Source organism: Pseudopodoces humilis, chromosome 8 (assembly GCF_049639895.1).
Source record: "Pseudopodoces humilis isolate 2021_Gansu_Grassland_sample_001 chromosome 8, ASM4963989v1, whole genome shotgun sequence".
NCBI lineage: Eukaryota > Metazoa > Chordata > Aves > Passeriformes > Paridae > Pseudopodoces > Pseudopodoces humilis.
The window spans coordinates 1,125,306-1,149,999 of NC_142207.1; the positions used below are offsets into that span (position 1 = coordinate 1,125,306).

Below are 24,694 nucleotides of genomic sequence, written 5' to 3' on the forward strand. Positions count from 1 at the left end.
TTTTGTCTTCTTCTCCCTGCATCTCCAAACCAGTGTGAAAATAAAACCTGGAGAAGCAGGAAATATCCTGAGGGTTTGGAATTTTGTCGTGTGGAAGAGAAATATTCCAGCTTTGTGTTTAGACACCTCCTCCTATCCCAGGCTGCTCCAAGCCCCAATGTCCAGCCTGGCCTGGGGAACATCCAGGGGCAGCCACAGCTGCTCTGGGAATTCCAGCCAGGAATTCCCAATTCCCAATATCCCACCCATCGCTGCCCTCTGGCACTGGGAGCCATTCCCTGGCTCCTGTCCCTCCATCCCTTGTCCCCAGTCCCTCTCCAGCTCTCCTGGAGCCCCTCAGGCCCTGGAATGTCACATCTGGGTCAGCTCCAAGCTCCTCTGCTCCAGGCCGAGCTCCCGAGGAAGTTTTCAATTCCTGAGCCTCGTTTAAAGGCATTGGATATAATTGGATTTTTTAATTGGGATGCAAAACGCGATTAGAGCGCGGTGTGTTCTCATCCTGGAGCCCGTGAGCTGACTGGGGATGAGGGACAGGACACAGGGAATGGCTCCTGCTTCCAGAGGGCAGCCAGGGATGGGATATCGGGAATTCCTGGCTGGAATTCCCAGAGAAGCTTCCCTGGATCCCTGGCAGTGCCCAAAGTTGGGCTGAACAGGGCTGGGAGCAGCCTGGGATGGGATGGGATGGGATGGGATGGGATGGGCTGGGATGGGATGGGATGGGATGGGATGGGATGGGATCAATGGGATGGGATCCACGGGATGGGATCCATGGGATGGAATGGGATGGGATCCATGGGATGGGATCCATGGGATCCATGGGATGGGCTGACTGGTATGGGATGGGATGGGCTGGGCTGGGCTGGGCTGGGCTGGGCTGGGCTGGGATGGGATGGGATGGGATGGGATGGGATGGGATGGGATGGGATGGGATGGGATGGGATGGGATGGGATGGGATGGGCTGGGAATGGATGGGATCCACGGGATGGGATCCATGGGATGGAATGGGATGGGATCCATGGGATGGGACTAAAGGTCTCACCCAGCCCAAACCAGTGTGGGATTCTATGGAATGAACTCCAGAAGTGGAATAAGGTTTAGTAAAAGAGGAAGAAGGGGAGGGAAATGAAGAAATAAGGAGGGAAAAGCATTCCAGAGGATTTGTCACCAAGGATTTGCCTTCCTGAGGGAGAGGCCACTCCTGGATCTGGAGCAGCTGATGGCCACAGCTATTCCCAAATATCCCCCCTCAGGGTGTTCATCCCAACTCTTCAATCCCACCCGACACTCCCTGGAAAATCCACCTTTGTTCCCCTCCTGCTGGGAGAGATCCCCAGGAACAGGGAATGGCCATTATCCCTCTCCTCTTCCCAGGAGCTGGGAATCAACTGTGGCTCGTTTCCCTTGATCCCCACGCTTTTATCTCCAGCCTTAGGGCACATCCCAGGCGGCTCCAAACTGGGAAAACAACAATTCCAGCTGATCCAGAGCTGTTTTACCGGGATTTCTCCACACCCTGCTCCCCCCACCTCTTCCCCACATTTCCCTCCCGAATCCCCAGTGCCTCTGGAGAGCTGGATTCTGGGAAGCAGCTGTCACCACTCTCCTGGCTTTTCAACATTTCTCTGGAGAGATTTTTTATCTTTCCAATTTTAATCCTCTCTTACGACTCCGGGATTTGTTTTTTTTTTTTCCACCAATAGTCTGGAGCCCGTTTTTATTTCTGGCACTTGCTGCTAATGAAATCGGGATTATTTCTCCTAAATCCATGAATTCATCGGCTTCGCAGCAGCGGGATCAGGGCAGAAATATTACTGATCTCTGCTCCGGGGCGTGATTTTTATGGAAAACAACAAGCAGATGGAAACAATAAGGTGGGAGCCGCAATTCTTTAGGATCAAATCCCTTGTTAACCATGGAAATCCGGGATTAGGCACGTGAGGTGCGGCAGGGTTTAACCGGGATTCTCCCGGAGGGCAAATCAGGTGGGAAAAGTTTGATATGTATTGCACAAAGTTCAAATTATCCCTCTTGGAGTGAGAATTCCTGTAGGCCAGGGGGTATCCAAAGGGAATGTCAGTTTATTTTTGGAATTTTCCCACTTTTTCCTTTGTATTTTGGCCTGGTTTTGCTCCAGCTGCCTCCCATCCTTCCTCTGGCGCTGGATTTGGGATGTGCTGCTCCTCATGGAGCCCATCCCTCAAATTCTCACCTTCCTGAGCGGTTTAAAAACAGGAATTCCCCCAGATCCTGAATTTTCCAGGCTCCCAAATTCCCCCAGATGGATCTCCTGGAAGCTGCTCCAGAGACATTCCAGACCCTTCCAGAGGTGACACCTCATTTCCAGAGGAATTCCCACTGTTTCCATCACATGGAACATTCCCTAGGAATTCTTAATCCTCAGATTCAGACTTTTTTTTTTTCTTTCCCAGGAAAAAAAAAGAAACTTGGATTTATTATTTTTACTTTCCCCTGTATTGTGCTGGTGACGTTTTCTGGGATGAAAAGCGGGAGCAGAGCACGCCTGGGATAACACATTCCAGTAGGGAATACCGCAGCACCCAGAAAACCCAATCCCACAGGAAATTTATAAGGAAAATACAGGTTTACAAGGAAAATTCACCCCTGAAAAATTTGATTTTCAAGGGCTAAAAAGTGAAGAAAGAAATTTATCAGAGGGAGAAATAATGGCAAAAAAATGATTGAGGGATAGGAGGGAAAGCTCCCTGCGGCTGTTTTCCAAAGGGAGAGGCGCTGAATCCATGGATTCAGCCATCCTGCCGCTCCCTGGGAGGAGAGGAGAGCCCCACCCCCCCGCAGATGCACTTTAAAACCCCAAATCTCCGCAATTCTTCAATAACTTATGAGCTCTAATGGAAAAGCAGCGCAGCCACGTCTGCCCCAGGCGGAGCTGCCGGGAAAAGCCAGCCAAGGAAAAGCAGCCCCGGCTTCCCGCTGCATCCCGCTGGGATTTCTGGGATTGGGAATGCTCAGAGCGACGCTTTACCTGCATCAGAGGATCCAGATTGTCCTGGAATGAGATGGGGAATTCTCTCCTGGAATGAGATGTGGAATTCTCTCCTGGAATCAGATGTGGAATTCTCTCCTGGAATCAGATGTGGAATTCTCTCCTGGAATCAGATGTGGAATTCTCTCCTGGAATCAGATGTGGAATTCTCTCCTGGAATGAGATGTGGAATTCTCTCCTGGAATGAGATGTGGAATTCTCTCCTGGAATGAGATGTGGAATTCTCTCCTGGAATGAGATGTGGAATTCTCTCCTGGAATGAGATGTGGAATTCTCCTGGAATGAGATGTGGAATTCTCTCCTGGAATGAGATGTGGAATTCTCCTGGAATGTGCTTGCCAAGTTGACTCTAACCCAGCTCCAATAAACCAAAGTGGCTTTTCCCAGGAATCATAGAATTCCAAAGGGATTGGGAATGAAAAATCTCTTGGAAAGCTTTGTCCTTCCCCAGTTGATTCAGGAATCCCGGGACAAGCTGGGAGCTTCCCTGCCCGACAGATTCCATGGGCAAGGCCTCTCCCTGCTGGCCACTCCGGGAATTCTCCTGGAATTCTCTGCTTTTCCAAAAGAAATCCGTCTCTGGCTAGGAAACACCTGAGAGCGATTTGATATTGAATTTATAGGAAATAAAGGAATTTTTCTAAGAGAAAAGAGATCACCTGATAAATATATTCCAGCTAAAAGTTAAAATTCCATGGAAAAGGAATTCCAGGGCTCATTGTCCTGAAAAAAAATTTCCTGTATTCCAGAATTTGCATTTCAGATTTTTCATTTCAGGGTTTCAGAATTTGTATCTCTGATTTCTTTTTTCTTTCGGGATTTTTGTCTCAGGATTTTTTTTTTTATTGCAGGGTTTGCATTTCTGAATTTATATTTCAGAATTTCCAGCTCAGAGTTTTTATTTCAGAAGTTTTATTCCAGATTTTTTATCCCAGAAATTTTATTTCAAAATTCTCTATTTCGGAATTTTCAGCTCAGAGTTTTTATTTCTGAAGTTTTATTTCAGAATTTTTATTTCAAAATTCTCTGCTTCAGAATTTGTATTTCCCTTCTTTTTATTTCAGAATTCTTTTTATTTTCAACAAATTCTATTTGGAAATCCAGATTAAAAACCAGGAGTTTCCTCCAGGATCAGGAAGAAGAGTGAAGGATTGGATGCTCTATCAAAATTTTCTGTAAAACCACAAAAAAAAAGCTTTAAAAAAAAATCAGAAAAATGTCAATAAATTCACTTTATTTAGACTGATTTTAGGCAGCTGTGCTTAAAAAACAAGAAATCAAATTAAAAATCAATTTAAATTTTAATTTCACTTCTTGATCACGGCAGAAAAACCCAGTTAATCCTTTTTGTGTGGATTCAGAGAATTCTTTAGGCTCAGGAAGAGGGGTCAGGGATGGTGTTTAGAGGATGCAAGGGTGGGATTATTGCAGGGATTTTTATCCCATTTATCTCAATTTTTCCATCAGCTGAGCCAAAGCAGCTCCTGCCTTGCTGCAGCTGAGTGATTTATTAAATATCTGTACCCCCAAAATGCAAAATTGGGTGTTTGGAAGGGTTTGGAAATGCAGGAATATCGTGGTAAAATAAAATCCACATCCCTGAAGATCCCCTCTACCCAAGGATAACGGGACACACAATGCTGGGAGCAGGAAAATATTTAAATGTTTAAAATATTTAAATATTTTAAATGCTTAAAAATAGGAATTCCCCCAGATCCTGAGTTTTCCAGGCTCCCAAATTCCCTCAAGGAATTCCTGAGGGAGCAGAGATCATTCCCTGCATCTCCAGAGTCATTCCCCTTTGGAATTCCCACTTCAATTCAGTTTATCCCACAGAATTCCCAGCCCTCTGCTGTGTGGGACTGGCTCCATCCCACCTAAACTTGGTGTGAAGTGGTAAAAAAACCAAATTACACGTGGCTGGGAATTTATTTCCTCACTTTCCCAGCCCTTCTCCCACTTTATTCGGGTGGATTTTGGATTTTAAACCAAGATTCCCAAATCTATCAAACACATCTCTGCCAGTGATTTGGTTGACGGGAAGCGATTTTAGGCCATACACAATTTTATTTTTACACAATTTTACCTTGATTTAACCAATTCACTCTTTCCTCCACAGCAAAACCTTGGCAGGATTTGTGCAAGGAAAACACCAGGATGTTAATTTTCCCTGGAAAACCAAGAGATACATTTTAGACAAATCCAGCTGAAGTTACACTGAGCTTTAACATTGTTTCTGTTTTCACTTCTCCTTTTCTGGCCTTTTTTCCAAGGCCCTGGAGGGACAGGATAAAGGGAATTGCTTCCCACGGCCGGAGGGCAGGGATGGGTGGGATATTGGGAAGGAATTCCTGGCTGGAAGACCCCGGAATGGGAATTCCCAGAGAAGCTGTGGCTGCCCCTGGATCCCTGGAAGTGCCCGAGGCCTCAGGGCTGCCACAGCTCCCGGAGCGCTTGGACGCGGCCCTCAGGCCCAGGGGGGATTATGGGGCCGTGCAGGTGCAGGAGTGGGACGGGCTGATGCCTGTGGGTGCCTTCCCAGCGGGATATTCCCGGTGCCGGCGGGATATTCCCGGTGCCGGCGGGACATTCCCGGTGCCGGCGGGACATTCCCGGTGCCAGCGGATCCCCCCGCCCGCCATGGCGGGCGCCCCCCCTCAGCGGCACCAACCACTGGGCCCGGGCGCCTCCCGGCCGCACTCGGCCCGTACCACCCGCACCGCCCCGGGGGGGGCGAGCACCAACCCGGCGCGTACCACCCGCAGCACGGCTGAGGGGAGATCTACCTCCCCCTCCCGCTCGGCTCGAACGCCGAGCTGGAACGCTGGAGAGGGAAGTCCCCCCTCTTTCCGGCGCCGTTGGTACCGCCCGGCTCGTCGCGCACCGCCCCGGTCCCACGTGAGCTGTTTCCCGGCGGGCCTCGCGCTCGGCCGCCGCCGCCGCCGCTACGCTCCGCGCCCCGCGCTCCCGGCAGCCGCCCGCGCCAGCCCCGCGCGGCGGGGCCCCGCCGCTCGCCGCCGCCATGTCCGGCGGGGACTCCACGGCCGCGGCCGCCGCCGCCTCCCCGCAGCCGCTGCCGTTCTCGCTGCCGAAGCCGCCGCCCCTCATGCAGCTGACGCCGGGCGACGCCGTGCGCCGGGGGGGCTCGGGCGCCGACCAATCGCCGAAGAGCGCGCGGCTGGCGGCGCGGCCCGATTGGCCGGCGGGGAAGCCCGTCAGCCTGCTGGCACCGCTGCTCCCGCCCCGCGGGGACCCCGAGCCGCTGCTGCCCTTCGGGCCCGCGGCCCCGCGGCCGCCGCTGCGCGGGCGCCTCCTGGGCCGCTGCGGCGGCTCCCTGCTCAGCCCCGCCATGCGGCCCGGCGGCGTCGACCGCGGCTCCCTCATGGTGAGTGCGGGCCCGGGCTGGGGGTGCGGGTGATGGAGCCGCCTCCCCGAGCCGGGGTTGGGTGGGATGGGCGTCCCGTGGCTCGGGGTTGTGGCCAGGCGGTTCTGGGTACCCCCACTGAGGGAGACGCCAGACTCTCTCCGGGCAGCTGTCACCCGCACAAGGAGGAAGTTGTTGTCATGTACAGCTGGGACTTCCTGGGCATCAGCCCCCGGCCGTACCTCTGGTGCCATTGCTGGGCCCCGCTCGGAGCCCTCCCTGCACACAGGGACACCCGGGGGACACCTGGGGACAGCCAGGGCTGAGGGCCCCTCTCAGCTGGGGCTCCTCTCCAGGCTGAGCAGCCCCAGCTCCCTCAGCCTCTCCTGGGCACGGAGCTGCTCCAGGCCCTTCCTCAGCCCCAGGAACTCCTGTCCCTGCTGTGCTGAGGATCCAGAGCTGGACACAACACCCCAGAGCAGGGATCCCCTGGGGCATGATCACCCCAGAGGTGCCTCCCAGGGCTGAGCAGAGGGGCAGGATCACTCCCTGACCTGCTGGGAATGCTCTTCCTGATGTCCCCTAGGGCACACTGGATCCCAGAGCTGGGAAGTGGGCTCAGCCTGGAGGAAGGGAGGCTTGGGTGGGATTTTCTCACTCTCCACAACTGGTGACAGCACCAGGGTGGCAGGTTCCTCTGAAAGTAAAGAAAACTCTGGCAAGGGGCAGAGGAGACTTTTAGGAAGCACTGTTGCACCTGGAATTACCTGGGACTTGGGAAGTAGGAGCTGTCACTGCTGTGAGGGGATGTGATTGAGAAAAGTCAAGTGTTCTGTCCAGAATTTTCAAAGCTCTTTAGCTGCTTGTGGTTTCTTTGTGCAATTCCCAGCCCCAGGGAGTCTTCTGGGATAAGAAAAAAATCATTGGAAAACTGGTTTTGGACTGAAAGGTGGTAGAGTTAGGGAAGTGAGAGAGAAATCCTTCCCTGTGAGGGTGGGGAGGCCCTGGGATGGAATTCCAGGCTGCTCCATCCCTGGAAGTGTTCAAGGTCAGGTTAGGATAGTGCAGAGTGTCCCAGAGGGTGGAACTGGAGGAACTTCAAGGTCCCAAATTCTGGCATTCTGTGCTCAGTAATTTGATTTTTTTTTTTTTCTCCCTGCTAAATGTGTTTTCCAAAGGGAAATTCTGACCAGGGTTTATCTTCAGGTTCTCTCAGAGCTGTCACATCTGTCTGGACCAGAAAGTTCTTCAAGTGTTTGAATAATTTAAAAAAGAAAAAAAAAACAAGAAAGGGATCTTCTTTATTGCCTCTGATGAGTGTGTTTGTGCTGAGTTTGCCTGGCTGTTGGTGTTTTCCAGATGGGACACCCTGGAATGCCGCACTACCCCCCCATGGGGATGCACCCCATGGGACAGAGACCCCCCAACATGCCCCCAGTTCCCCACGGGATGATGCCTCAGATGATGCCCCCCATGGGAGGACCCCCAATGGGGCAGGTAAGGCAATTCCAGCATCATTTCATTCCCATGGTGATCCCTGAGGTGGGGAAATGCCAGTAATTCCAGGGATTTTATCCAGGTTAAAGCTCTTCTCATGGGGAGCAGGGAGTTGGTGAACCTCTGGAACTTTAATTAGAAATTGGGATGAGAACTGGTAATTGATGTGCCTCTAACTTTAAAGATAAATTTTTATTAAAATTATTTAAACTACAAATCCATAGTTTGGGATTTATGAAAGGTTTTTTGGAAGCAGATTTTGAAGGAATAAGTTTGGCTTGGGACTTCAAGTTTCTTTAATTCTCGGCCAATTCCTACATCCAACACATGAACATTACAGCAGGAGGAGAAATAAAGAAATATTTTTGCAGAATTCCTGCTTGGATCCTTGGGATTGGTTTATAATCCCTGTATCCCGTTGTTGTGGTGCCATGGGGTTGGAAAAAGCCCTGGCAGGTGACACAGCCACTGCTTTTGGCAGCTTTTCTCCTCAGTGATCACATTCCCCGTGTGCTCTGTGATTAAAGAAATCCCTCTCCTCGGGGCTTTCCGTATCCCAGGAATGCTGAAGATCCTTGGGATGCTCCCTGGGATTATGGGAGAGAGGCAGGGATGGCAGAGAAGGATTGAAACCTTTGGGAACAGCCCAAACTCCTCTTCCTTTGCAATTCCTTGCACACAGCATCCACGTTTTCCTTAAACTGGGAGAAGTTTTAAGTGTGTAAAGGCTTGGTTGGAATTTTTTCAGTGGGGATTTGCAGCTCCTGGGGTAAAAATCAGGGAATTTGTTAAAAATGAGGAGGATTTGGCTCATTAGCACTGTGTGTGTTCGTTAGGAGGTGAAACAGAAATTCTGCTTGATTTCCCTGCTTTTTTGTAACTCCTTTTCCACAATTCCCACTCTTAGCCAGGGAATATCCCAATATTTCATATTTTAGGGAACAGCTCAGGACTTTTTGGTAGATGGAGAGCAAAAAGCTGGTAAATGGAGTTTGTCTTTCCTTTGTTCATTCATTCCTTGGAATTCTTCAGGAATCATTCCCAACCTTTGCTTTTCCTGCTTCCACTGAGGATTTCAGCAATGGAATCAGATCCCACATCATTTGATATCATTCCTTTGGACTTTAAATGGATTTTATTGTTATTTCTTGTCCAGCTTTGGGATCTGGACATGTCATTCCTAATAGGAATATCCCAGTTTAGTGGGAATGCCATGAAGGGAATCACAATCCCACAAATCCATTTTATTTTTGGTTACCTGGGAGGGACGTTTGGGGTAGTTTTTTTTAAATGAAAAAGAAGTATCAGATAATGGCTTTTAAATCCAAATACTGTATTTTGTGTTGAGAAAATGATAAAATTCCTGGAAAACACTCTTGAATTCCAGATGCCTGGAATGATGCAGTCGGTGATGCCTGGAATGATGATGTCCCACATGTCCCAGGCTGCCATGCAGCCCACGGTTCCTGTGAGTTTAATTTCATTTTTATTTCAGTTTTTAAAACCTCTTTTCAGCAGTTGCTGTTATTTACTCTTTGCTTTCTTTAATTAGAAAATAAGGATTGAAATTTTAAATGTAATTTTCATTACAGTGGAGTTTTCTGTGGCTCTTGAATGATTATAAAAATAAGATTTTTTTTTTATTCCTTTTTAGTTCCCTTTAATTATTTTAGTTATTTAAATTCCTTTTAGTTTTCGTTTCATTCCTTATCCTTCACTTCCTGGAGTTTGGCAGGAGGCACCATGACCTTGGATTGTTAAATTGTCTGACCAAGAGATTCTTCTCTCTCAAGCTGAATTTTTTTTTTTTTTAAGAGTTTAAATTCAATATTAAAGAGATTTGAATCCATTAGAAAGAGACTTTTGTTAAAAATTCCCGAAATTCAGTTGAGTATAAAAATTCCTCAAGGAATGAGGAATTATTTGGGTGGAAATAGAGAGGGGAAAAGTTAAAATGGAGGTGAAATCTCCGAGGGAAAAAAATTGAAATGAAATCAAATTTAGTCCAACTTTAAGAGATCCACTTACAACCAGTTCCAGCTATTTCAGTGTAGAAACAAATTATTTTTATTTTTTTTTAATTCATGAAGATTTAAATCCCTAAATTCCTCTGGAATTTCCTGCAGTGCTGAGCACAACCTTTTGCTGTGCTGGTTAGAAGCAGTGAAATTGCTGAAAATCAGTATTTTGGTCAGATTAATGCTTTTAAAATACATTAAAAATTCATATTTTGATCAAATTAATGCTCTTAAAATACAGAATAAATTCCTGAGAATTCCCCTGGTTTATTCCTGTTGGATAATATCGAATCAAATTGATCCAATGTGATTTATTTTTGCTTTTTAACCAGTTTTTCGGTTTTCCTGAGGAATATTTCATGTGTGTAGCTAAGAGCTGAAAATAAACCTTAAAGCTAAACCCAGAAGTTAAAAAACTGGGAAAACTTGGAATTTTATTGATTTTTTTCCTTAATTGGAAGAAATTTGAGGAAGGAAGAGCTCCAGGAATGCTACTTGAATACACCCCAAGCCTTTTGCCACATGATTATCCCACCTAATGATTCTCCTAACTGCTTATTTAAGGAGCAGGAATAATTAAGAGGGAAACAGGAATCCTTATTTAAGGAATTAGAGCCTTTTGTGGCAGAAAGGCCTTGTTTGGATAATGAATATTAGATTTTTTAAGGATTTAATCCCTCAGTAATTAATTATTGAAATGTAATTGTTTAAATGATTAATTGTTTTAATTGAATTATTTTTACAGCCAGGAGTGAACAGCATGGACGCCCAAGTAGGTGAGTAAACAACTCACTAGAATTTCAAAATATTGAACCAAAATCAGCTGAAACATGAAAAAAATTCCTCTTTTCCCTAAAGTTGAATGGAGCATTTCACTCCTGGAATCTCCATTAGTGCCCAGGACATTTTTTTTCCATGGAGAAATTTGTAGAAAAATGAAGCAACCAAAGCTTTTATTAATTTTGAATTATTTCTTTTTCAGGTGTGACCCCTCCTGGAACTCAGGTATGTGGAAAACACAATTCCAGAAGGTTGGAATTCCAGTGTGGTGTGGGGCAAACTTGGTTTCAGGGATTTCAAGGAAAACCTTAATTCTATTTTTATTTTTTCCTCCCCCTTGGTTGTTCCTTGAAATCTGTGGGCTTTGTCCCAACAGAATGATGAAATACAGGTGATTTCCACATTATTTCAATTTCAGTTATTCTATTTCAATTATTTCAATTTAAATTTCAATTATTTCAATTTAAATTTCAATTATTTCAATTATTTCATGTATTTCAATTTCAATTATTTCAATTTCCATCTCATTGAAATAATGTGCCATGGGAGCATCAGGAAATCCAGTTTTCCACGGCCATATCCAATCATTGATCCACAGCCCTGATTCCAGGGAATTCATAGGAAAACTGGCCAGGGAAAGCAGCAGGAAGTGTGGTGGGAGTGAGTGAGCTCAGGATCCCAGAATCTCCCTGAAGTTTCCCTCAAGTTTTGGGAACAGGGAATGCTGCTGGAATTCTGACTTGGAGTTGTAGTCTGAGCCTTTCCCTTCCACTTCCCACTGGGAATTAGGCCCTCTGGAATGTGGGATTGAACAGGTCCATTCCCAAAAATGGGGTTTTTTTTGGGACAAATAACTGCCTTAAGGTGTGATTTTGGCCCCCTGCCTTTCCTGTGCTGCTGAACCACCTGGAAAATTCAGGATATTTGGGTGAAACCCAGCAATTAAGGAGGATTAATCAATTAATGAGGATTTTCCAAGCCCTGTTGTGTCTCCTCCTCAGACGACGCATCCCGTGGTCTCCACAGTCCAGCAAAGCTCCACCACCACCAGCTCTGCCAGCGAGGACCACTCCAAGCAGGTTTGTATCCCACTATTTTTATGGATTTTGATCCCATTTTTTTTTTTTTTTGCTCCCTTCTTAATTTGGCTTGGAATTTTCCCAGAAATCCACGTGGACGGAGCACAAATCCCCGGATGGAAGAACTTATTACTACAACACTGAGACCAAGCAGTCCACGTGGGAGAAACCAGATGACCTCAAAACCCCTGCTGAGGTATCCCAATCCCAAATAAATTCTGGGATTTCGGGGGAACACGAGGATTTGCAAGCCTAACACCTGCAGCAGGGAGAATTCTGCTGGAAACAATGGGAGCAAACATAAAAAATGTTCCTAAAATGTTTGGATCCTTCTCCTTGCGCTGGGAGGAGCTGAGGGTGCAAAGTGGCCAAAATTCCTCTGTTTTCCTCCTTTTTAGATAATTTTTTTATTTTTTAAAAAAATATTTTTATATATTTTTTAATATTTTATTAATTTAAAAATAAAATATAAAATATTAATATTAAATATTTTATTTTATGTCTTATTTTTATTATTTAGAGAAGTTGTAGAGAAACAATTTAGAGAAGAAAAAATTCCTAAAAATTACTGTTTTGGTCAAATTAATGCTCTTAAAATGCACAACAAATTCCTGAGTATTTCCTGGTTTCTTCCTGTTGGATAATATCAACTCAAATTGATCCAATGTGATTTATTTTTGCTTTTTAACCAATTTTTCTGTTTTCCTGAGGAATATTTCATGTGTGTAGCTAAGAGCTGAAAATAAACCTTAAAGCTAAACCCAGAAGTTAAAAAACTGGGAAAACTTGGAATTTTGTTAATTTTTTTTTCCCTAATTGGAAGAAATTTGAGGAAGGAGGAGCTCCAGGAATGCAACTTGAATACACCCCAAGCCTTTTGCCACATGATTATCCCACCTAATGATTCTCCTAATTGCTTGTTTAAAGAGCAGGAATAATTAAGAGGGGAGGAATCTTTATTTAAGAAATTACTAAAGGAGATTTTCCTTGGAAAATCTTTGTTTTCTCTCCATCAGCAATTGTTATCCAAGTGTCCCTGGAAGGAATATAAATCAGATTCTGGGAAGCCTTATTATTACAATTCCCAAACAAAGGAATCCCGCTGGGCAAAACCCAAAGAGCTGGAGGATCTTGAAGGTAAAAGGGTGCTGGACATGTATTTCTATAAATATATATTAATTAATTACATTATTTATTTTAATAGCACCAAAATCAGCTGGGGGTAAAAAAATAAAAGAGCAGGGAGCAGTAATTTAAATATTGCCGTTCTTAAAATTCTATTTAATGACCCTGACATTCTTTCTGGGTCTTTGAACTATAATTTTTTACAAATGAAAAGAATTCTTTTAGAGCAAAAAATAATTTTTATATTCCCCAATCTTCCCTTTGTAGTGTTTCTAAACTTTATTTTAATCTCGACTGCAGACTTTAAAGGACACAAACATTAAAATTTTTGATAGTAACAAAAATATTTAAAACTTTGCTTTTATTAAATCAAGAATTAATAGAACTTCCTGTGTATATTAATTACTTTAAAGCTATATTTTAATTGTTTTTCTCCTTTTTTTTTCTCTAGCAATGATTAAAGCTGAAGAAAACAGGTACATTTTTAATATTATGCTTATTTTTTTCCTGAGGGCCTTCAAACCTTTCCTGAGGGCCTTCAAACCTTTCCTGAGGAAGTTTAAACCTTTTTCTTGCAGCCCTTCCCAACCTTTCCTAGGATCCTTCAACCCTTTTTCCTGAGGTCCTTTCACCCTTTTTTCCTCATGTTCTTTAAACCCTTTTTTCCAAAAGTTCTTTCAGCCTTTTTTTCCTGAGGGCCTTCAAACCCTTTTTTTCTTGAGGTTTTCTAACCCTTCTTCTTGAGGATCTTCAACCCTTTTTTTCTTGAGAGCCTTTCAACCATTTTTTTTTCCTGAGGGTCTTCCAGCCCCTTTTCCTGGGAGTCTTCAAACCCTTTTTCCTGAGTTCCTTCAAACCCTTTTTCCCGAGTCTCTTCAAACTCTTTTTCCTGAGGCTTTTCAAACCCTTTTTCCTGGGATCCTTCAACCCTTTTTCCCTGCAGGCCTTTTTCCCTTTTCCCCTGTGGGCCTTCCACCCCATTTTTCCCGAGTTCCTCTAAACCTTTTGCAAGTCTTTAACTCACCCTAAACACCTGACTCTGCACTTTTATCCTTTTAACCCTTTTCCTGAGGCTCATCAAACCCTTTTTCTTGAGGATCTTCAACCCTTTTTCTTGAGGATCTTCAGCCCTTTTTTTCTTGAGAGCCTTTCAACTCTTTTTTTTCCTGAGGTTCTTCCAGCCCCTTTTCCTGGGAGCCTTCAACTCTTTTTCCCTGAGGCTCTTCAAACTCTTTCCCTGAGTCTCTTCAAACCCTTTTTTCCTGGGATCCTTCAACCCTTTTTCCCTGCGGGCCTTTTCCCCTTTTCCACCCCATTTTTCCCGAGTTCCCATAAACCTTTTCCGAGTCTGTGCCTCCTCGCTTTTCCCCGAGCCGTCCTTTCCCCTCAGTCTCCTCACTCCCACGGGTCACCCTTTATTTACCGTTTGTGTCCCCAGCACGAAGCCGGAGGACGCTGCCGCCGCCTCAGCTCCGGCCGCAGCCGCGGACGCCCCGAGCGGGGCCGGCGCCGTCCCGGCCGCCGAGAGCGCCGCGGCCGCTGCCACGGGAGCCGCTCCTGAGGGGGAATCGGCTCCGGCCGCCGCCGCGGGGGACGCGGACGGGACCGGCACAGCCGCGGCCGAGGAGCAGGCCCCGGGCAGCGCCGCCCCCGGAGCGCAGGACGGCAGCGCCGACAACGCCGCGGCCCACACGGAGGAGGCGGCCAAGCAGGACGGATCGGGAGAGTGAGTGCCGGGGAATGGGGGTCAGCCGGCTCGGATGGGAGAGCAGGGGGAAATCCTGCCCTGCCACGGCTGCAATTCCCAGAGAAGCTTTCCCTGGAAGCGGGGCTTGGGAGAGTGGGAGGTGTCCCCATGGCAGGGGTGCATTGGGATGATCCTTAATGTCCCTTCCCACCCAACCCATTCCATGATTGCCATCCCAAACTCAGAGATCTTCCCACAGACCTGCACCACACTTAAAGCCAGTTCTTCAAGGGAATGAATCATTTAGGACAAGAGGACAAGAGGGAATGGCTTCAAGGTGGTGCAAGGCAGGTTTAGCTCAGGGATTGGGAAGGAATGGATTCCTGGGAAGGGGATGAAGCCCTGGCACAGATTTCCCAGGAATCCCTGGATCCCTGGCAGTGTCCAAGCCCTCCTGGGGCTGGGAGCAGCCTGGGATTGTGTCCCTGCCAAGGAATGGATGGGATTTAAGATCCCTTCCCACCCCACCCCATTCCATGATAATTTATGCAGCATCAGTGACAGGAACATCCCATGAATTTTCCAACATCTGTAAAAATTTCCCAGGATGCCATTAAAAACTTCCCTATTTTATGTTCCTTTTCCGTGAGTCTATGCCATTGGTTATCACCGGAAAAAATAAAATATTAAAGGGATTTTTATCTGTTCTAGCCATAATTCCTTTTTTTTTTTTTTTAAATAATGAAAAAATCTATTACGTGGACAATTACAACTTTTTAACTTATTATTATAATTAATTTTATAATATAATTAATTTTATAATTAACTTTATAATTAAATTTTTTTTTTAATTTTTAGGGCTCAAAAAAGAAATGCTGTGGGGGATTTTAGACAGCAGGACATAATTAAGGAGAAGAGGCCCATTTTTAGGCACCTCTCTTTATATTTTTATATAGAATATTAATATTCCTGCTGAATTTCAGCATTATCTTTTTAGGGGTAATTTCTAGATAACTTCAGCAGGGAGCCAATTTCAGGAGGGAAATATTTTGCCTCAGTAATTCCCTTTTTTTGATCTTGTTTTCAATAGTTGTGGTGCCAGTAAGGAAAAGCTTTGTATGAATTATTATTTTTGCTTTGAGTTGCTGCTTTAAAAACTCATTGTGTGGTGGTTTTTGACTCTTCAGTGCCTCTAACTTCAAAAAAAAATGCTGAAATAATAAAAATTCTTTTTGTTTTAGTGCTGCTGCAAAGAAGGAGGATGAGGAGACCCAACCAGTTAAAAAAACCTACACGTGGAACACAAAGGAAGAGGCCAAACAAGCATTTAAAGAACTGTTAAAAGAAAAGGTACTTGGGCCAATTATTAATATTTTATTCACCAATTATTAATGTTTAATTGATGTACAAAACCTGGTTTTATTTCTATTTTATTCGCCAGGTTTTACTTGGTTTTTCAGGGAAGAATTCCCCACTCTTGTGGAAATGCAAGAAGAGAACCTTGCAATGAAATGTTGTTTTAGCTTAAAAATAAAATGTTTTTTTCTTTTCCCCATGGCTGTTTTGAAGGAGTTATTCCTTGTTGGATGTTAATTAATCCATAATTTCCTGTTTCCACAGCGGGTTCCATCCAATGCTTCCTGGGAGCAAGCCATGAAAATGATCATCAATGACCCCAGATACAGGTAGTGAGCTCTCCTTTAATTCCAAATAAACCTTTTTTTAGGGAATTTACTTCCCAAAACTCCAAAGTTCTGTCAGCAACAGATATTCCTGCACTTAGTGCCACTAGCAGGGAATTTTCTTCCTTTCCTTCCTAAGGAAATGCTTCCAACAGCTTAATTTTCATTGGGAAAAAGTGTGGAACTTGGTATTTCATGCTGATTTGGGGATTAAAATGTTCAGATTAATTTTATCTCAAATCTGGATTATTCAAACCTGTTGCCTTTTGCTTTCTGGTTTTGATTTTCTTATATATTTTTATTTTTTTCTTTTATTTTTCCTGATTTTTTTTCCCAATTTTCTTTATTTTCCTGATTTTCTTCTTTTTTCCCCAATTTTCTTTTTTTTCCTGATTTTTTTTTCTGGTTTTCTGATGTTTTTTCTTTTTTTTTTCCTTTGTTTCTTCCCAATTTTCTTCCTTTTTTTCCCCCCAGTTTTGTTCCTTTTTTCCAATTTTCTTTTTTTTCTCATTTTCTATTTTTTTCTGGTTCTCCTTTCTTTTCTGGTTCTCCTTTCTTTTCTGATTCTCCTTCCTTTTCTGGTTTTCCTTTCTTTTCTGGTTCTTTTATTTCCTGGTTTTCCTTTTTTTTACAATTTTCAATTTTTTCCCTCATTTTCCTTTTCTGATTTTTTTATTTATAAATAACATTGTTTTTTTCCTTTCCTTTCCTTTCCTGGGAAGTGCTTTGGCAAAACTGAGTGAGAAAAAGCAAGCCTTTAATGCCTACAAAGTTCAGACAGAGAAGGAGGAGAAGGAAGAAGCCAGATCCAAGTACAAGGAAGCCAAGGAATCCTTCCAGCGCTTCCTGGAAAACCACGAGAAGATGACATCCACCACCAGATACAAGTAAGAGACTTGGGACAGGAATCTGGGATAAAAATCCTGATGGGATGCACTGCTTGTGCAGTGGCAGCAACTTCCACTTTTAGCTTTTTCCTTCCTTTCTATAAATTAAAAAAGATCTCATACAAAAAAAACCAAAAAAACAAAAAAAAAACAAAAAAAAACTTTCCAAGAGGGAAAATGAAGGATAATTCCTATAAAAGCTTGGTCCAACATTCCCTGATTTTCTGGGGAACCGATGGATCCTTCAGTCACCAATAAATAGATAAAGAGTTGTGTGGTTTGAATTTGTTTTTCCCAGGAAAGCTGAACAAATGTTTGGGGAGATGGAAGTGTGGAACGCCATATCCGAGCGGGACCGGCTGGAGATTTATGAGGATGTTTTGTTCTTCCTGTCCAAGAAGGAGAAGGTAAATTCCCTTCAGGTGTATCCAACATCTCCTCCCTTCTTCCTAAATCACTTTAAACCTGTGCTGGAGGCTTTGTGGCAGACAAGCAGCAGCTTTTAGGGAAGGCTTTGGGGTTTATTGGGATTTATTCCTGCTGATTTCAGCCTGTGTTGGATTTTTGGGGGATTTTAATCAATCACATGATTGGATTTTATTGTAAATTAGTGAAACAATAAGAGGATGATAAAAATTGTGTTGTTTTGTGTTCAAAGCCAGGGTGGATGGGGCTTGGAGCAGCCCAATCCCTGTCCAGGAGGTTGGAATGGGATGAGCTTTACGGACCCTTCCAACCCAAACCACTCTAAAATTCCATGATAATCTATAAACCCAAAATGAATTCCATCATTTCTTGGACAACAGACCAGATACCTTCCATTTCTATCCAAACCACCTCCACCTGAGCCCAAAATCCCAACTTTTCCCCTCAGGAACAAGCCAAGCAGCTGCGGAAGAGGAACTGGGAAGCTCTGAAGAACATTCTGGATAACATGGCCAACGTCACCTACTGCACCACCTGGTCAGAGGCGCAGCAGTACCTCATGGACAACCCCACCTTCGCCGAGGATGAGGAGCTCCAGAGTACGTCCATGGGCTCTGCAGTTCCTTGGGAAGCAGGATTATTCTTGAGTTGGAAGGAACAACCTGAATTTTTTTTTTAAATCTTTTTTCCCTTTCTCCCTGTTTTCTCTCTAGACATGGATAAGGAGGACGCCCTGATCTGTTTCGAGGAACATATCAGAGCCCTGGAGAAAGAGGAGGAGGAAGAGAAGCAGAAAAGTTTGCTGAGGGAAAGGAGGAGGCAGCGTAAAAACAGGGAATCTTTCCAGGTTGGTGGAATTTGGGGTTCTGTCCTAAAAATGTCATGGAATATCATGGGATATTCCAGGTGGGTTGTTTTATTTGTATTTCTCAGGGTTGGTTAAAGGGGGTGTTGAAAGCCTCAGGTGGCATTTTCTCTGCTGGAAAAGTAGGGAAAAATCAGAGGGAATGGGCCTGGATGGGGAGGAGCTGCAGCTGGAATGCTGGAGACGGAGAAAAGCAGGAAGAACAACATTAAAAAAAATGACTTTTCAATCCTATTGGAACAAAAATGGAATTCCACTTACCAAGCCAATCCATCCCAGCTGGCACCAAGGAGGAATGGCTCCAAATTCCCATTTCCCTTGTTTCTTTCCAGCTGTTTCTGGACGAGCTGCACGAGCATGGGCAGTTACATTCCATGTCCTCCTGGATGGAATTGTACCCGGCCATCAGCTCCGACATCCGCTTCACCAGCATGCTCGGCCAGCCCGGTAAGGAAGGAAAATCCCGGGATTTGGGGCCGGCCACACCAGTGATTCCTATTTTTTAACACCCAAAAACAGCTCTTGGCTTAAACCTGACCTGTGGCTTAACTAAACCCTCCCTCAGGATCAACAGCGCTGGACCTGTTCAAGTTCTACGTGGAGGATTTAAAAGCTCGTTACCACGATGAGAAAAAGATAATTAAAGACATCTTAAAGGTGAGGATTACCCGGCTCCTCCCTGAATTCCACATTTCCCGTGCCAGGGAGCTGGGATTTCCTTGGAATTGAGGGAATTCCTGATTTCCCTCATGCCAAAGGAGCTGTTTTTTCCAGGATAAAGGATTTGTGGTGGAAGTGAATACTTCCTTCGAGGATTTTGTCACCGTCATCAGCTCCACTAAAAGAGCCACCACGTTGGATGCAGGGAATATCAAACTGGCTTTCAACAGTGTAAGTATTAATTAATTCATTAATTAATTCATTAATTAATTGGGATATCTGGATGATTAGGATGGGAAATCCCTTCTCCAGACAGGAATTGGGGTTTATTTTCTAACTAATCCCATAATATTTGAGGAATATTTCTGTTATTTAGAGTTCTCGAACTGATCTCAGTTAAAGATAAAATAAAAAAAAAAAAGCCAAAATAAAAAGAAACCTTAATCCAAGCAGTCAGCATTCCCAAACTTGTGGAATTGTGGGATAGGAATTCAGTGATGATCTCCTGTTTGTCCTGATTTCTGTGGTTCTGTAATTTTTGCATCATTGGATTTTCAGCCACAACAATTCCGTGCTTGGAAAAGAAATAATCCATTCATTTTTGATAAAACAATCAAATTATTTTGATTAATTAAGTACAGGAAAAAGAATTCATTTATTTGACGTTTCCAAGTGACTCTGAGAGTGAACCATCAGGAAATCCCAAGAAATGGAGTTCTTTTCTTTGCCATTCCAGCTGCTGGAGAAGGCGGAAGCGCGGGAACGGGAGCGGGAAAAGGAGGAAGCACGGAAGATGAAGAGGAAGGAATCGGCCTTCAAGAGCATGTTGAAACAAGCCACCCCCCCCATCGAGCTGGATGCTGTCTGGGAGGATGTAAGGATGAGAATTCCTGACATTTTAAGGGGAAAAAAAGAAATCCCCAAATTCCCAAAGAAGTCCTTGCTAATCCCTAAAAAACCCCGTCTTCGCCAAGCTCTTCCTGGTTCTGCTGACTTCAGGATTCTGTCAGATCCTGTGGTTTCTGCAGGAAAATTTGGAGTTGGATGGGAAAAGCTTCATCCTGAGACTTTTGAAATGAAAAAAATCCTAAAAGAAATGGGAAAATCCCCCACAAAAATCCCACAAACTCCTCAAAGTTAATTGGGATTATTTAAAAATGTCAGTTTTGGCCTGGGTGAAATACTCTGGAAAACCTTTCCAAGGATAATATATATCAGTGTTTGGGGGGGTTTTAAGCTTAAATGGAATGTGCAGGAAAACAGTGGGATTCTCCCATGTTTCCATGAGTTAGAGCTTCCCTGAACACTGGAAATTTGGGATTTGATTGGAAATCTGGGATTCAAAAAGTTTAGCCTTGTGCCAGTTCAGGGGCTTTTTCAGATGGTGAAGAAAATTATTTTTTAAATTTTTTCTTTATTATTATATTATATTCATTTTTTAATTTTTCCTATTATTTTTCTTATCTTATTTTTTATTATTTATTTTTCTTCCTGTGCTATTTCTTCATACTTACTTTTATTTTTATTTCTTCACTATTTTTAGTTTTCTTATTTTGATTATTTCTTGTTATTTTTCATATTTTTCTTTCATTTCTTATTTTTCTCATTATTTTATTATGCCTTATTATTCTTATTATTCCTTTTTATCTTTGCTACTCCTTTTTAATATTTATTATTATAATTATAATAAATTATAATAATTATTACAATTATTTATTGTAATTTTTATTATTATTCCTTACTGAATTTATAATTTCTTACTGCCATTATCACGACTATATTACATTTTATTATTTTTTCCATTTATTCTATCCTAACATTTTAATAAATTTATAATTTAATGACTTGAAATGCCATTAATGGAATTAATTTTCCTGACAGATCCGAGACAGGTTTGTGAAGGAGCCGGCATTTGAAGACATCACCCTGGAATCTGAAAGGAAAAGGATATTTAAGGATTTCCTTCATGTCCTTGAGGTAATTATTCCTTTATTTTTGAAATCATTGGACAACAAAAAAGAAAAATTCCTCCTCAGTTGGGTGGGAAGGGGAAGGATTTACTGGAATTTTTTCCATGAAGCAGCAACAGGAGATAAATTTGATTTTTCAGCTCTCACACTTGGGGCTTTTGTTCCTTTTCCTGCAGTTTGGAAGAACTGGAACTGGAATTTTGCCTTTGAGTTCTGTCATTTCCAGTGAGGCACAGCAAGGCTTTATTTAGGCCAGGCTTAACTGGGATCCAGGGAGCAGATCCGTGGGGATCCAGGGAGCGGGTCCTCGGGGATCCAGGTGTTTTTCCATGCCCTGGCTGCTGTTATCGCAGCAGCGCCCACGGTTTGGTGTTCCAAATAAAGATTGTGGAGTTCTGAACCCTTCCCAACTTCTGTGGATGAGGAAAAACATCCCATCAGTTCTTTGGGATGTCCTGTGGGCACTGATGAGATGGTTCTGAAATTCAGTGGTGATTTTATGGAATTTTGAACCTTTCCCAGCTTTTGTGGATGAGAGAGATCCCATCTGATTTCTCTGATGAGGTGGCTCTCCCATTAAATGCTGATTTTATGGAATTTTGAACCCTTCCCAACTTTTGTGGAGGAGGAAAAACATCCCATCAATTCTTTGGGATGTCCTGTAGGAGCTGATGAGATGGTTCTGAAATTCAGTGGTGATTTTATGGAATTTTGAACCTTTCCCAGCTTTTGTGGATGAGGAAACACATCCCATCAGTTTTTTGGGATGTCCTGTAGGAGCTGGTGAGGTTTTACTGCTCCATCCCTGGAACTGTCCAAGGTTGAAGCACCCTGCTCCAGGGAAGTTGTCCTTCCCCATGGTGCAACAAGCTGGGATTTTAGGACTTTTCCAAGGCCAATCCCTGCTGGAATTCCGAGCTCTCCCCTCCTTGCCTTTCCCACAGCACGAGTGTCAACACCACCACTCCAAGACCAAGAAACATTCGAAGAAATCCAAAAAACATCACCGGAAGCGCTCCCGTTCCCGCTCCGTGAGTATTCCTGAAAACCCTCCCTCTGCCATTCCCCACTCTACTAATTCCTGCTGAAATTCCCGTTTTTAACTGGAATTCTGCCCCTGTGGGTTGTGTGTGAAGGGCTCAGAGTCCGAGGATGACGACAGCCACTCCAAGAAGAAGCGGCAGCGCTCGGAATCGCGGTCGGTGTCGGAGCGTTCTTCCAGCGCCGAGTCCGGTACGGGATGGGATGGGATTGCCTTTAAAGCAGCTGTGCTTTTATCCTTTGGGATTTATCCCCTCATTCCTGGGGTTTCTGTTTCTCCCTGTGCTGCAGAGAGGAGTTACAAGAAGTCCAAAAAACACAAGAAGAAGAGCAAGAAGAGGAGGCACAAGTCTGTAAGTGAAAAACTCCCTTTTAAACTGGCTGTGGACACCCTGGCACCTGCTGGCTGTAATCCCAGATGGATTTTCCTTAGGGAAAAACTGGGATCAGGCTGGAGTTGGATTTTATTGCCAAAATAATCATTTTCTGTTCTGCATTCCTAATGTTGGGAATTAATATTATAATATTCTACTATAAAACGTTATTTTAAAAATTTTTATATAAAATATTATAAAATTTTATAGTTAAATTTTTAAAAGTAATATAATTAAATTTAAAATATTATAAAATTAATATTATAAAAGTATTAAAATTTATACAAATTATAAAATTTTATATTTCTGAAATATTTTTAACAATAAATTTATTAATATTATCAAATATAATATTAGGAATTAATGTTACTAATAAAGCCACTTCAAAGTGCTGCATTTTGGAGGGTTTAACTCCATGGGAAGGACTCCATGAGGAACCTGGGATTTATCCTGGCCAGTCCAGGTGTTCTCCTTTGCTGTGGGGAGGATCCCAAGCCATTCCCTGTTCCTTCCTGAGCGCCAGGGCTGTGTGGGAAGCTTGGAGTTGTACAAGAGCAGCAGAAGGATCTGGAAAGCAGGAGGAGCTTCCCTTCTTCCCTGCGAGGAAAACTGTGGCTGCTCCATCCCTGGAAGTGTCCATGGAGCACCCTGGGATAGAGGAAGGGGTGGAATGGGATGAGATTTTTAGGTCCATTCCAATTTAAATCATTCCACGATTCTTTAAATGGAATTTGGACTTTAAAATATTCAACATTAATATTCACTATTCCCGTTTTTTCCCACAGGATTCACCAGAATCTGACGTGGAACGAGAGAAGGACAAGAAAGAAAGAGAGAGGGATAGCGAGAAGGAAAGAGCCAGACAGAGATCCGAGTCCAAGCATAAATCTCCCACTAAAAAACGGCCTGGAAAAGATTCCGTAAGCTCTGCTTCCCTTTTCTCCCGCTGCTTGGGGCTCTGGCAGCAGGATCTGCTGGATGCAGCTCCGTAGCTGTGCTCTGGGAAAGGCCAGAGGTTGGATTTGATGATCCTGGAGGTCTTTGCCATTCCCAGACGTGGATTTTGGGGTTGCTGAGTGACACGGAGCAGACAGCTCTGGCTCTGTGTCCCCGCCCAGGCTCCCAGGGTGGAACCTCCCTGGAAAATCCCATCCTGAGCACTGTCCTGTCTCTCCACAGGGAAACTGGGATACCTCTGGCAGCGAGCTCAGTGAGGGGGAGCTGGAAAAACAGAGGAGGACTCTTTTGGAACAGCTGGATGAAGATCAGTGAGAAGATCCTTGATACCAAAAATGTTTACAGGTGGCAAAATAAAACCAAGCCTTGTGTGGGCGAGGCCCTGGGGCCGGTGGCCGGTGGCCCACGGCCACAACAACGGTGGCTTTTAGTTTTTTACCACTTCAATCCAGTCAAAAGTAGAAAAAAAAAAAGAAAAAAAATCCATGGAATTCTGAGGGCAAAGCTGTGCCTGGCCTGGAGCTGCGGGGCGGGATGGGGGCTGGGATCCCCTGGAGGGGACACGGAGGTGGCAGCAGCGTCCCCAAGCACTTTCCCGGTGTCCTTCCCAAGGCAGGGAACAACCCTGGGCTGCCTGGGCAGAGCCCAGCTCAGCCTCAGGAAAAAAATTCCTAATTTAATTCCTGGTGTTTTCAGTCACTGGTGGATTTGGTTGGGTGGGGTTTTTTGGGAAGGCAGCAGGAGTAAGGGATCCACGTCCTGATGTGTTCTGCAAACCCCTTTGGCTTTTGGGGTTGTTTGGCACTGCAGCTTTTGTCCGAGACTGATTCCGTGTCCAAGTCCCAACTCCCATCAATCCCAAATCCCTGGGAATGTGCTGGACGGGAATTCTCCCGCTGTGCCAGCAGAGGGAGCGTTTGGGACACAACCACCCCGGCATTCCCGAAATCCCAGCCCGGCCCAGCCCTGGCTGTGACTCCAGCGTTTCTCTCTCCACCTTTTCTCTTCCCCTTCGGAAAATTTAGGAATAAAAATGCAATGTCAAACACAATTCCATGTGTTGCCTTAAGAACCTGCTGCAGAATGTACCTGCACGGCCCAGAGGAGGGAGGAGGAGGCAGCTCCAGCCCCGTTTTCCAGCACGTTCAGGAAGGTGCCCCCAGCCCTGCTCGGTGAGAAAATTGGGAAGCCGCTGTCCTTGGAATATTTTTGTACATTTTTATCGCTGATTAAACCTTGTCTTTTAGCATGTA

The 24,694-nt window shown here is 44.3% G+C and overlaps 1 protein-coding gene across 3 annotated transcripts; it reads left to right on the forward strand.

Moving 5' to 3' along the window:
* Window positions 1-6,051: 6,051 nt before the first annotated feature.
* PRPF40A (pre-mRNA processing factor 40A) lies at window positions 6,052-24,694 on the forward strand. 3 transcript variants are annotated; one of them, XM_088058855.1, is made up of 26 exons: window positions 6,052-6,414; window positions 7,753-7,890; window positions 9,278-9,358; window positions 10,654-10,684; window positions 10,891-10,913; window positions 11,690-11,767; window positions 11,853-11,963; window positions 12,784-12,904; window positions 13,344-13,368; window positions 14,331-14,618; window positions 15,821-15,929; window positions 16,200-16,264; window positions 16,984-17,148; window positions 17,447-17,555; window positions 18,023-18,173; window positions 18,288-18,421; window positions 18,772-18,886; window positions 19,005-19,096; window positions 19,214-19,330; window positions 19,836-19,973; window positions 20,981-21,076; window positions 22,014-22,100; window positions 22,206-22,463; window positions 23,270-23,404; window positions 23,664-23,786; window positions 24,512-24,694. In XM_088058855.1, the coding sequence occupies exons 1-25, from the start codon at window positions 6,052-6,054 to the stop codon at window positions 23,754-23,756; spliced, it is 3,123 nt and encodes a 1,040-aa protein (XP_087914981.1). In that variant the 3' UTR covers window positions 23,757-23,786; window positions 24,512-24,694. The 3 variants fall into 3 exon arrangements, with proteins under 3 accessions (XP_087914981.1, XP_005519633.3, XP_087914980.1); XM_005519576.3 differs by having other exon boundaries at window positions 22,206-22,302; window positions 22,402-22,463; window positions 23,664-24,694; XM_088058854.1 differs by having other exon boundaries at window positions 23,664-24,694.

What these genes read in the sequence shown, in the direction of transcription:
- PRPF40A (XM_088058854.1), top strand. Translation starts at nt 6,052, where the DNA reads ATGTCCGGCGGGGACTCCACGGCCGCGGCCGCCGCCGCCTCCCCGCAG. An exon ending in ACATCCACCACCAGATACAA is followed by an intron (nt 17,149 to 17,446) that starts GTAAGAGACTTG and finishes TGTTTTTCCCAG; the next exon opens with GAAAGCTGAACAAATGTTTG. An exon ending in AGAAGAGGAGGCACAAGTCT is followed by an intron (nt 22,464 to 23,269) that starts GTAAGTGAAAAA and finishes TTTTTCCCACAG; the next exon opens with GATTCACCAGAATCTGACGT.